The 13,942-nt window shown below is 40.4% G+C and overlaps 1 protein-coding gene and 1 long non-coding RNA gene across 2 annotated transcripts in view; one reads left to right on the top strand and one right to left on the bottom strand.

Annotated features, from left to right (window-relative positions):
• Positions 1–3,178: 3,178 nt before the first annotated feature.
• On the bottom strand, positions 3,179–5,815 carry LOC141005991 (uncharacterized). The gene is made up of 2 exons (XR_012179901.1): positions 5,322–5,815; positions 3,179–4,655 (listed from the first exon to the last, which is right to left on the bottom strand). It is a non-coding gene; the product is annotated as an uncharacterized lncRNA (long non-coding RNA).
• Positions 5,816–8,943: 3,128 nt separating this feature from the next.
• crata (carnitine O-acetyltransferase a) overlaps positions 8,944–13,942 on the top strand; it is a 28,949-nt gene continuing 23,950 nt past the window's right edge. The window contains exons 1-3 of the mRNA XM_073477603.1: positions 8,944–9,109; positions 13,024–13,320; positions 13,444–13,562. Of these exons, the coding sequence (XP_073333704.1) occupies positions 9,083–9,109; positions 13,024–13,320; positions 13,444–13,562 (443 nt within the window). The 5' untranslated portion in view covers positions 8,944–9,082. The remainder of the gene's footprint in view (positions 9,110–13,023; positions 13,321–13,443; positions 13,563–13,942) is intronic.

Raw genomic sequence — 13,942 nt, 5'->3', positions numbered from 1 at the left:
AGCGTTACATACATTGGCAGCTGTAAACACTCGGGAAAACATTAGAAAAACACATCCGTGGGTTTGGTGCCTACCTGTTTACTAAACATAGAAGGAGTAGGTAACGTTTATAATCATCAGAGAACGTTACAGACGTTGTTTTTGGTTGCTATCTGTTTCCTGAATATATCCGTGTGTGTGTGTGTGTGTGTGAGTGAATGTGTATCTTATAGACCCCTTTCCAACCTACGTCATCACCGGATGCGCGCGCATTGTTGACCCAAAAACAGCGGAAGAAGGAGTACGAGTTTGAATAGAGCGAGGGAAAAATTGTTTCTTTAGTTGCGTTTTTAGAGTCGCGATAGACAAAAACAACATGCCTAGCTGTTGTGTGTACGGTTGCACAAATCGCAATTCAAAGGAACATAAATTTTTTGCCATTCCCAGAGGAAACAGGCCTTTTCAAAAACACCGTAGGAGCCTGTGGCTGCAAGCCATAAAGAGAACTGACTGGACCGAGGACATCATTAGGAATGCCCGCGTTTGTGGTGCCCATTTCATATCTGGTAAGTTATCGGGGCTATCTGGTTTAGCTTTAGTTGAATGCCTTTAATACGAGTAAGTGTCCGGGAATTGTGTTTGCAACCAATAGACTATAAGTATGCTACTGACAGCTACTGCTAGCTAGTCACAAACTTATACAACTGAGAGCTTCAGTGTATGGTGTACAGTAGCTCCACGTAACTGCTTTAGTGCTCTAGCATCGTTGTTTAGGATGTGTGCCCTGGTTGTCTTTTCTCTGAATTGAGCATTTCAAAACACTTGAGAAACCAAGAAGTGGTTACCTGGTGTTTTCTGGCTAATATGTATCTTTTTACAGGTGAGATGTCACTGGACCATGAGAGTCCTGATTTTGTGCCCTCTATTTTTTCATACACTAAACAAAACCAAAACCCCGAAGCAAAGACCAAAAGGTAAGATACAATAAATATAACCTAGCTATTTGTGTTTTTAGTTTAACCTAATGGCATGATTAACTCATGATGAGTATTCATGGTTTACTCATTTTTGTATCAAGCAAACCATGACTGATATTAAAATGGGATCTACAAGGGAGGAATGTATTGTTAAACCGTTTGGGATCAGTACTTTTGTTCATTTCAGTTTTTTATGTGAAGGTACCAAAGAAAAAGGAAATGGAATGAAAGAGTTCTGGTTGCTCCACCAAATCAACCTGCACCTGCTCCTGAAACTCCAGAGGAAGTCACCAGCATGGATCACAGTCCGAGTAAGTGTAGCCACTGTTATGTCATTTCATGTATCTGCATTGTATAATGGTTTGACCATCTTAAGTTCTCTCCCCGTATGCTGATCTCAACATCCATGCTTTTAATTACTACCCATATTTATGCACAGTGTAGACTAACAAACAATTGGAATTATACTTAGGTCTATATATGTGACAAATAAAATATCCTTGTCCCTGTCCTTTTCTCCTCTTCTATTCACAACTGCTCCTCCTTATATGTTTTCTATACACCTCTCCACCTCCTCTTCAATTCTCAACACTCCTCATGTATGCAAGACTAAATACACTCTCAGGGGTGCATGAGATAGCAGCATTTTGGCGCCTGTCACATTCACCTAGTCATTATGAGGTTGTGAACAATGTTCTAACCGTTCTCTTTAATGCTAAAGCTGAAGAGGACATTTCAGTCACAAGGACAGAATACGATGACCTGAAGCTGAGGTACACAATGCTGGAAAGTGACCACATCAACCTGCAGAAAAAGTATCACCAGCTGCAAGATGAAAATGACCGACTTCAAGAGGAGCTGAAGAAGTCTACATTTTCATACTCAAATATTAAGTGTAACATGGCACAACTGTTGTTTATCACTGGTATTACATCTGTGCTCTTTGACTGGTTGTGCACCAAACTTACAGGAAGTGTAAAAATAATCAGTCAGAAGCTTTCTCTTCAGGATCATCTTTTGATAGTGTTAATGAAATTAAGGTTGGGTCTAACTAACACTGATTTGGCTTACAGGTTTAAGATCTCAACAGCTACCTTGTCTAAAATTTGTCGGAGCTGGATACCAGCTATGGCCATAATACTCAAACCACTTATTAAATGGCCCAGTAAGGAAGCCACACTAAGAAATATGCCAAAAACGTTCAAGCGAAAATTTAAGAGGTGCCGCTGTATAATTGATTGTACCGAGATCTTCATTAATAGACCCAGTCATATGACCTCCAGATCCCAGTCGTGGTCAAACTACAAACACAATAACACCTTAAAATATTTGATTGGCATCACTCCAGCTGGAGCTATTTCATTTCTGTCTAAGGGTTGGGGTGGGCGGGTTTCTGACAAGAGATTAACGAAGGAATCAGGGTTTTATGATCTTTTGGAATTTAATGATGAAATTTTGGCAGACAGGGGATTTCTTATTGCAGAAGAACTTGCAGCTCATGGTGCCACCCTTCGCATTCCAGCTTTCACTAAAGGCAAAAGGCAACTTTCTGCACAGGAGGTCGACACATCAAGACAACTGTCTCGTGTCAGAATACATGTTGAACGTGTTATAGGGAGATGGAAGAACTTCAGAATTTTGCAAACAAGAATTCCACTGTCACAGGCTGACCTTCTAGATGATATTGTTATTGTGTGTGGTAGTCTCACAAACCTTTGCAAGAGTATTGTTCCAAAAAAATCTAAGAATTAAGCAAGCCAATCAGAAGCCACTATTCCCTTAGTAAGTTGTAGAAATAATAACAAGTCTTGATGTTTCTTTTTTTTTTTCATCAGTGATTTAGAGCTGTGACTATGAATTGAATATCAGCCATTAATGATTTACTTGACTAATAAACTTTTGCTAATATACTACTGGAGTTGTTTTTTCTCACTGATTGTGTAAATGTGTTGATTATTTTCTCTTTTTAAAGCTACAAATATCCAACTTCCACAGCTGTAAACATGATGCACAAGTATACAGATATTCACTTTAAATATGTGTTGTATATCAAACTCGAGTATGAATCCCCACGAAACTTCAAATAAAAGTAATGAACTATGTTTTAAAAAACAGTATTTCACATGATATGCCTTTTAATATATTTTATTGTATTAGTGGGAATAGGTTTCTGTGAATCAATTGTGATAATGTGAGCTGCAGGATAAACAATAAAGCTCATCTAATTTTAAATTATTTTTTATTTAACAACTTTGTCAAGTTCATTCAGCCAACACAAAGGTAAACATGGCTCATTCAAAGGCAATGCTTAATTAAACTCATTAAGAAACAGGGGACACAGTGAATTAACAAAAATAAGATAAATATGAAACAACAATAAAATAATTGAAAATATCCAGTGTGTAAAATATATTCAGTTGACTATCATAATTCAGCGTCTGAAAGAGTTGATGAACATTTTCAATATGCAATTGAAACTTGAAGAAACTATCAACTATTAATGTATTAATTAATTGTCAGTAAACAATTGAGAACTGGGAGACTGAATTAAATGTAGTCCTAAAGAATGGCCAAAGTTAACTGCAATGTGATAAGAACAAAAAAAAAAACAAATTGTTGTCTAACCCAGTGAACCACTGGAGCACGTCCCCCCAAGACATTCCTGGCACAACCACTTTGCTGGCTTACGCCTGATCTGTGCACAGCTGTAATGGAAGTGGCTGTTGCATTTACCACAGTTGACAGTTTTACCAAAATCAGGCCTCCTACAGGACTTGCAGGCTCTCCCAGTCTCCATGGCTGGATCATGTCTTCTTGTCAGTAGCTCTGGCAACACACATGTGACAAAGACCTGCTCTGCTTTTGGCAAAGACTGCTGCAGGAGGTCTTCATCTCTTAAAATACGCTGCAGAACAAACTCATTTTTTGTCCACACTACAAAGTCACAATAGCTGACATCACACACGTGAATGTGAAGCTGGACTTGATAATAATATTGGTGTGAGGGTTTCAGCTTGTCTGTCTTGTCGAGACAAAACTGAGCGTCTTTCTCACACCCCTGTAGAGCATCTCTGTATTTGTAGGGGCACTTGACCTCCAACACCCCTCTGCTGCAGCATGCACATGTTATTATCCCATCTGGGGAGGATCCCAGGTGTGGCTCAGAGGGCCGCACCACTAAACCACTGGGGCTAACCTTGAAGTCCTCATGGGTCTGTTCCATGTAGTCAGTGTATGCTTTTCTTGCCGTTTCTTCCATTTGTTGACCCCATAAAACAGATGGAATGTTTAATTGTGTTTGGTTGTATTGCATAATGTTCTGTAAGTAATTTGTGCTTATTTTGTCAGTAGTGGTAATGTGGTAAAATTTCGTACTGGTGATCCGACCAGCCCTATGCGCATGCCAGCAGGTAGATTTCGATTGTTGCCGGGTAACTGACTCCAGCTTTTGACATCCATGGGCTTTTAGTTTGGTTTTTAGTCCAAGAAACACTTCCTCACTTTTCACCAGTATTTCTTGTGGGGATAGTTCCGTGTTTGCACTGCTGAATAAAGAAGTCAAGGGCTCCGGCATTCCCTGTTGTTCCTCATCATCGGTATCCTCAGATGCAGTGTCTGTGTCACTGTCCTCAAAGCTTGTGAGCACCACAGCATTTGGGGCAATAACTTTCAGCTCACGGATGTCATCATCAGTCAGTGCTGATGACAGGACAAAAAGAAAGACGTTATTATGTGGATTCTGAATATTTATGATCATTCAAATAGTCTACTGGTATACAGAAATTAATCATTGTTTAACTTATACTAACTTCATCTTCATACTTTTTATCTCTGTATTGTAAAGTAATGTCTTTGTACCTTAAACTAACTATATCTTTACACTTTTCATCTCTGTGTGTTGTGTTGTAGTGTGTATTTATATTATTGAAGATGCAGTAAAACATTTTTCAGATTAATCAAATGCACTGCAACAAAAGGAACTATTAATTGCCTTTGGGTCTGACACTGTCCCTCATTGCACATTTGGAAGCTTTTGGAAGCCTGTCTAGCCTCTTTGGATTGTGGAAGCTGATGTCCCTAAGAGGTGCTGGTTCTACTTGTTTCCTGCTCGGAGGTATCCATGAACATGCTTCCTCTGTAACTGCTGGCCTTTCTGTTCTCCCTATCCTGACACACAGCTCAACTTTAAATAAAATTGCTGCTGCATGGCTGCAACATGAGGCTAGTCTGAAATGTAAAAATGATAGAATAGATGACACTTTACATTTCAACACTCCTGACCTGGGAAAATTGCCATGAACAACAAGCAATAGGACGATAGCAGACATAGGACATAACATAGTAGCAGAAAGCTACGTTACTCACCCTGCCATGCAGGTACAATTGGCTGTGAGGATGTAATTTTCTTTTCTGTTGATGATGACCCAAGCATTGTACATTTCTGTTTTGTGTCCTTGTCTTTGGCTCGGCAAGACTTTGGATCTTAAAACACAGAACTCCGGATCGATATCATGGTGTTGTATGCTTTGTACATGGCCACACATCACATAATTGTACGCATCCAACGACTTGTAGGCTCGTAGCTTCTCCTTAGTGTAAACACTAGGTTTCTCAACTAAATATAGATGAATATCCGGCCATTGGACATCGGGCCACTTTGTGACATCTTCTTCCCACTCTGTAATTCCATACGGATCAGGAAGTTTCTTGCTATCCGCCAAAGTTAGTTTATTTAAATAATTTTCACGATCTTTTTCTGTCAATCGGCTGGTATAAACTGACATGAACTCCGCCATTCTGCCTCAACGATGCGCGCGCAGCCTGGCTACGTCATACTTGTTTACAAACACGGAAAGGGGTCTATAGCACTTTGTAGAAGGGCGCTTTATAAAGTTCACTCCATTGACTTGTATTAGTTCACGGGGCTGAGCTGCCGCCTCCAATATGGCGGCGGCGTCGACGTATCGCAGCAACGAGTCAACCACTGCGGTCAAGCCAGCCGTGGTTCGCGTTCGCTTGGTCAAATCAGCCGCACGCTGTTTTCTAGTGCGCGAATATACGGACATTTACGGTAATCGTAAAGACACCGCTCTAAAGAGCTGCTGGTAGTGACAGTGGGGCGGACTGAAGTCACACAGTCAGACCCGTGAAAATTACGATACTTTTTCAGTAATTATTCCTGGTAATATACTGAAGGTATCACGGAGGTTTGCGTACGGATTTCAAAGTAAAGGACGAAAGTCAAAACGTAAGGATATTTCACCGAACTTTTACGTGGAATAAAAAGCTTATTTTCCATCAGCATACTGCTGAACGTAGTCCTTCCTAGACTGCATGCATAATATCAAGTACTTTTACTGTGTACTTTTTGAGTAATCTTCTGTCAAAGGGAATAAAAAGGTTATTTTACATAAGTAGTCTATGATTCTTATACTGCTGAACTAAGTACTCCCCAGACTACTTGCATGCATAATATCAAGTACTTTTACTGTGTACTTTTTGAGTAATCCTCTGTCAAAGTCCTTAACAGAGGACATGATGAGCACATTTCACCCAACTTTGATGTGGAATAAAAAGGTTATTTTCCATAAGTAGTCTATGATTCTTATACTGCTGAACTTAGTACTCCCCAGACTACCTTCATGCATAATATCAAGTACTTTTACTGTGTACTTTTTGAGTAATCCTCTGTCAAAGTCCTTAACAGAGGACATGATGAGCACATTTCACCCAACTTTGATGTGGAATAAAAAGGTTATTTTCCATAAGTAGTCTATGATTCTTATACTGCTGAACTTAGTACTCCCCAGACTACTTGCATGCATAATATCAAGTACTTTTACTGTGTACTTTTTGAGTAATCCTCTGTCAAAGTCCTTAACACAGGACGAGAATAAGGACAATTTGCCCAACTTTGACAGGGAATAAAAAGGTTATTTTCCATAAGTAGTCTATGATTCTTATACTGCTGAACTTAGTACTCCCCAGACTACTTGCATGCATAATATCAAGTACTTTTACTGTGTACTTTTTGAGTAATCCTCTGTCAAAGTCCTTAACACAGGACGAGAATAAGGACAATTTGCCCAACTTTGACAGGGAATAAAAAGGTTATTTTACATAAGTAGTCTATGATTCTTATACTGCTGAACTTAGTACTCCCCAGATTACTTGCATGCATAATATCAAGTACTTTTACTGTGTACTTTTTGAGTAATCCTCTGTCAAAGTCCTTAACACAGGACGAGAATAAGGACAATTTGCCCAACTTTGACAGGGAATAAAAAGGTTATTTTACATAAGTAGTCTATGATCCTTATACTGCTGAACTTAGTACTTCCTAGACTACTTGCATGCATGATATCAAGTACTTTTACTGTGTACTTTTTGAGTAATCCTCTGTCAAAGTCCTTAACAGAGGACATGATGAGCACATTTCACCCAACTTTGATGTGGAATAAAAAGGTTATTTTCCATAAGTAGTCTATGATTCTTATTCTTATTCTCGTCCTCTGTTAAGGACTTTGACAGAGGATTACTCAAAAAGTACACAGTAAAAGTACTTGATATCATGCATGCAAGTAGTCTAGGAAGTACTAAGTTCAGCAGTTTATGAATCATAGACTACTTATGGAAAATAACCTTTTTATTCCCTGTCAAAGTTGGGCAAATTGTCCTTATTCTCGTCCTGTGTTAAGGACTTTGACAGAGGATTACTCAAAAAGTACACAGTAAAAGTACTTGATATTATGCATGCAAGTAGTCTGGGGAGTACTAAGTTCAGCAGTATAAGGATCATAGACTACTTATGTAAAATAACCTTTTTTATTCCCTGTCAAAGTTGGGCAAATTGTCCTTATTCTCGTCCTGTGTTAAGGACTTTGACAGAGGATTACTCAAAAAGTACACAGTAAAAGTACTTGATATTATGCATGCAAGTAGTCTGGGGAGTACTAAGTTCAGCAGTATAAGAATCATAGACTACTTATGTAAAATAACCTTTTTATTCCCTGTCAAAGTTGGGCAAATTGTCCTTATTCTCGTCCTGTGTTAAGGACTTTGACAGAGGATTACTCAAAAAGTACACAGTAAAAGTACTTGATATTATGCATGCAAGTAGTCTGGGGAGTACTAAGTTCAGCAGTATAAGGATCATAGACTACTTATGTAAAATAACCTTTTTATTCCCTGTCAAAGTTGGGCAAATTGTCCTTATTCTCGTCCTCTGTTAAGGACTTTGACAGAGGATTACTCAAAAAGTACACAGTAAAAGTACTTGATATCATGCATGCAAGTAGTCTAGGAAGTACTAAGTTCAGCAGTATAAGAATCATAGACTACTTATGTAAAATAACCTTTTTATTCCCTGTCAAAGTTGGGCAAATTGTCCTTATTCTCGTCCTCTGTTAAGGACTTTGACAGAGGATTACTCAAAAAGTACACAGTAAAAGTACTTGATATTATGCATGAAGGTAGTCTGGGGAGTACTAAGTTCAGCAGTATGCTGATGGAAAATAAGCTTTTTATTCCACGTAAAAGTTGGGTGAAATATCCTTACGTTTTGACTTTCGTCCTTTACTTTGAAATCCGTACGCAAACCTCCGTGATACCTTCAGTATATTACCAGGAATAATTACTGAAAAAGTATCGTAATTTTCACGGGTCTGACTGTGTGACTTCAGTCCGCCCCACTGTCACTACCAGCAGCTCTTTAGAGCGGTGTCTTTACGATTACCGTAAATGTCCGTATATTCGCGCACTAGAAAACAGCGTGCGGCTGATTTGACCAAGCGAACGCGAACCACGGCTGGCCACCCCGCTCAATGCGGCGTCTATACATATATGTCATGGATCTATGTCTATGGTGTTGATGGTGTGACCGCAGTGTATTCATCTATGCAGTGTACTTGCACTCAGTCACACCCACCACTTGTTTATGGCAGCCGCAGCTGAGCCACTCTGCCCCGCTGTGCAGCTGTGACGTCAGGGCTCTTCCAGCCTGTCTCCAGCGCAGCGGCGTCGGTGTTGACAAAACGCCGATAAAATACTCGCTGAAAACTTTCCAAGCCATTCTGGACCTAGAGCACTGACGGACCACAGTCTGTGGGCGGTTCTTTGAAAGCAGAATGTGGGCCATTTGCAGCAGAACTATGGTAAGTACCGCACCTTCAGCTGACCCACATTACACTGGCCAAAAGCCAAGTTAAACTTAACCTCCTGACAGTAATAGACATGAGAAGTATCTCACACAGCCTTTTGATATAATGACTCATCAGTAAACACTAGTTAGCTAACAGCGTTGAAGGAATGCAAGATGTTAGCAAAGTTAGCTGACTTAGCTGGTAATGGACTAAAGTAACCTGAGCGGCTGCTAACAGTAAGCTAGCTCACCTCAGTGGGTCAAAGGTGGTTCTACCAGAGGAGCTGTGGCGCCCCGGTGCACACATCACTATAGACAGATACACAACAAAACAGCGTTCAGCTAACTTTCCTCATCATCACGCTGATTTTGAAGACAAAGCCACCTGTTGTATCTGTCCGGACAGACTTTAAATGACAGAAGCTAGCCTGTAGACACCGTGGAGCGTTCCGGGCTCATTTGATAGCTGCAACCTGCTGCAGGAGACTCTGAACAATTCACCTTAATTTTTACACCTGATCGACAGATTCTTTAGGAAAGGAGAACTTAACTAAGCGGGGGAAACTAAGTTTTTAGCAGTATCATTTACTTCTCAGCACGTCTGTTGACACGCTTCCTGCTGTTGTCAGGTGAAAGTGAGTCAGACTGCCCCCTACCGCCGAGACATGTCGCTATGATGGAGGTCACTCTGAGAACTGCTACCAACTACCCCTCAGTTGGTTGTAGACAGGATCACTGTAGCTGTTAGCCTAAACTAGCTGTGGCAGCAGACACCACTGGCGAATGTAACTCCAGTGATGGAGTCATGTGGGAGTCAGTGGAGGAAGCTGCTGCTGGGATAACATGAGTCAGCACATTTTACACCAACATTCGAAGTCCATGCCAGCTCCAGTGCATGCTGTCATTAAAGCAAATAGCACATATTCTGAAATTGATGTACATTTTTCAAAGATTCAACTTTTCACTTGAACTGTTTTTGTAATCATTTGTAATGAACAAAAATATTATTGCATTGAACTTCTAAAACGATGTAATAATATAATAAACACAATGCCTGTTGAGAGCGTGTGAGTTCTGAACATGCCATGAACCCGTTTGGAGGAAGAAGCCACGACAAGTGTCACCAATGTGATGTTTATAAAGTGGATTGAATAGAAAGTAGTCGTATGGACTCAGGGCTCCAGACTAACTTTTTTTACTAGGAGCACAGTGGCCCCTAACTTAAAATTTTAGGGGCGCAAGCAGAAAATTTAGGGGCGCACACTATAAATCGACTTGCAAAGTTTTCCTATCATTTTCACTGTATTACTGATAAATACTTTGACAATAAATGCATAAACTACAATCTTATAAACTTGTGCAATAGTTTTAATAACATACACCAGTTATACAGCTTAAAAACACAAAGTGAATATTTATGCTCTACTGACAACAACAGTAGTGTTTTAATTGTCGTGTTTTAATTGTGTAGTGCCAGTCTTATCAGCAAATTTCGTGTTCCCCGCATGTTGTGGGTATCGACAGCAGAATTTGCAGTTCATTGAATTCGTCTCCCTGAAATACCTCAGCCAGGTGAACTCGCGCAGCCACTCATCGCGAAAGCTGAATTTCCTGCCTTTTTTTGCCACGACCGTTTCCTCACAATCTGAGTCGGACCCATTCTCGGGATGTGTCTTCTCTATAACATTAGGTTTAGGAAGAAAGTACGAACTGATAGTCCGCTTCAGCTTTGGACAGTTTCCAGCCGCCGTCAAAGAATATACAGGAAGTCACAGAAGCATTTACATCCTGTTAGATCCACCTGTAGGCTACCTGTAGTTTGCAGAACACGTTCGGATAGCTATGGCTGAAGAAATTGCGTATGCGTTCTTGATCGCTGATGAAATTGAAGCAGAAGAGATCCCCCTACTTCTCCATGAAGATGAACTGGAATCCACATAATAATCTCACACATGTAACAAATAGAAATACAAACTTTGTACCAATGAATTGATCATACTTTTTAGGTTCACGGTTTTGAGGTCATACAAAGTGGATTTTTCTAAAATGATAACTACTTTTCACTGTGGTCTAAATGTGTCAATCATAACTTTTTATTTGTTTAAGATGCCACTGTTGTGATTGAGGTGAGAATCCGAACGACTGGGCAGATGTGAGCCCTTAGAAGTCATATTTATTGAACAGGAATTGCCTACAAAGTAGATTTATGTAAAGGCGCTGTCATTTATAAATCATACAATCCCTGAATTTAAGAAACTGAACTACTGAATTAACAGTCCAAACGTCCTCACAGCTGCATATACATGCTGCACATGGGGAGGACGAGCAGCAAAGGTTTCTTATAATCTTTATTTATTGATGTATTTATATTTGTAATTATATACAGTATATATGTGGGAATATGTGTGTATCTGGCATTGTATTCTATCCTTTGTTCTTTTTGTCTGCCTTGTAAAGCACTGATTATATTATATTATATATACTATTATACAAATAACCTTCATTATTATTATTATTGTTATTATCAACCACACAAAATATGTTTGTTAACAGATTAAACCTTCATTGCACAGCATGAGATTCATATAATCTAGCATTAAATATAACAATTACACAGAAAATTAGGATTTTGGACAAAACGTAGTGTTTGTAGTCCCAACTAAGAGCCACCGCCGCCGCTCTCGCACACACTGGCCGTGTCCAAATTCAGGGGCTGCAGCCCAGGAAGGGCGCATTTGAAGGCCAATTACGTCACAACGCTGCGCGAAGGCTGTCCAAATTCGAAGGCTGCGCCACATGCAGCCCACAAATGCAGCCTTCCCCACCCTCGTTTAGGAGGACGCACCGCTACTATCCTTCGCGGCCTCACATATCCCAAGATCCTTTGCGCACCGCTGCTCAGTCCCGAAACAGAAGAGGAAGCAAGAGAAAATGGCGACATCAAGTGGCGCAGACATGACATTTAAATTTAAGTAATGGGTTTATACTCGGTTTTTACTCATTTGAACATCCAACGCCAGATATGTTAAACTTCAAGAGACTATAAAACCTCCAAAGTTTAACTTTCAGTTAAAATACGTGAAGCTGGTAATGCTATGGTAAACATAGTTGTTATTCACCAATGGGTTCATGTTTATTTTGTAATGTTGATAATTCAATTCAGATTTGACACATTGTACACACACAAATAAATGTACACGTTTGATAGATTTGAACCAAAACAGACTTTAATGCATGAACACCTGGTGACGCAACCAGGAAATACTCCGAAGGCTAGACCGTCCCATTTAACAACGGTGGATGTGGCCTTCAAGGTCTCTCCGAAGGCCGCGGCCTTCGTGGACCGCTAAGGCCGCGGCCTTGAAGGCTGCAGCCCCTGAATTTGGACACAGCCATTGGCCAGCCTTCTTCTTCTTCTGTTTTCGTCTCCTTTCTTCTTCTTCTGGAGTTAATGTCGGTTGGCAAACCACTCATTCAGGCATTACCGCTAACTATAGTGGGCTGAAGCGTAGAACAAGTTTGTCAGCAACAAAAATATTTAATAACCAAAAAAAAAAAAAAACAGCAAATTTACTGGTCGCGCATACGCGAGTGAAAAATTTACTCGCACTGTGTCTAATTTTAGGCGCAAAATGCGACCATTTGGTCGCAGTCTGGAGCCCTGCGGGCTAGCTACCATGCTGCTGGTGACAGCCACAACATCACTGAACAGACTACTGAAGAGTTGTTTTGTGCCCATTGTTGGCTTACAGGAGTCACTTTAATGACAGGGAATTAAGTAATGACAACAGCAACAAAATTACTGGCTTTGAAAAATAATGCTGTTAAAAAGCAGACTCCCCCAGTAAGCCAGTTAGTGTTTCAGGGTTAGTTTAATAACACCGTCCACTACACACATGTATTACATGTCACTGTGTTGTCTCTCAGGTGAAGGTGGGGATGGCGAAACCCTGTGGCTTAATGAAACCCTGTCACTTGGTGAAGCCTGTATCAGCGACCCGGGTCTCTGGCAGATATCTGACCCATCAGAAGGGACTGCCCAGTCTGCCTGTCCCCCCTCTGCAGCAGACCTGTGAGCGCTACATCAGTGCCCTGGAACCCATCATAGAGGTGGAGGAGCTGAAGCACACCAAAGAGCGGGTGGACGAGTTCAAGAAAGCGGATGGGGTAGGAGAGAGACTTCAGAGGAGCCTGGAGAAGAGAGCATGCAACTCTGAGAACTGGGTGAGCTCAACAGCTGGACTGGGTGATGGAGTCCAGCCCATGACGACCCTCACAGTATCAGAATTTTTCCCAACTGTTGTTCTGTTCATCTGTTATTAACTGTGTGTCGCTGTGTCTCTGTAGTTGTCAGAGTGGTGGGTGCAGGTTGCATACTTGGAGTACCGTATGCCTGTGGTCGTTCATTCAAGTCCGGGGTTGGTCTTGCCCCGCATGAACTTCCGGGATAAGCAGGGACAAATAAGGTAATGTCAAACACACACACGCACACACGCACAGATCATGTGTTTGGAAGAAATTCTGATAACTTTAGGATGATTTTCAGACTTCCAGTCACTTTTGAATTGTGTCACGTCTGCCTCAGTCTGATTTGTATTCAGCTTTATATTTGTGGGTCTCAGTGGACATAATTCCTGTGAGTTAAGATAAGATATGATAAGATATTCCTTTATTGATTCCCCTTGGGAGAAATTCACAGGTAACACAGCAGTACAGAGGGAAATAAGTAGCAGCACAAGAGTAAGTCTCAAAAAATAGAGACAATAATAAGGAGATATTGGAAAGAATAAAATAACAATTTGAATAAAAATATAATAAAAACTATTAGAATAAAGATAAACATACT

Source organism: Pagrus major, chromosome 12 (genome assembly GCF_040436345.1).
Source record: "Pagrus major chromosome 12, Pma_NU_1.0".
In the NCBI taxonomy this organism is placed as follows: Eukaryota; Metazoa; Chordata; class Actinopteri; order Spariformes; family Sparidae; genus Pagrus; species Pagrus major.
Note: the sequence above shows the minus strand (reverse complement) of the source record. Positions and strands in the feature narration are given on the sequence as shown.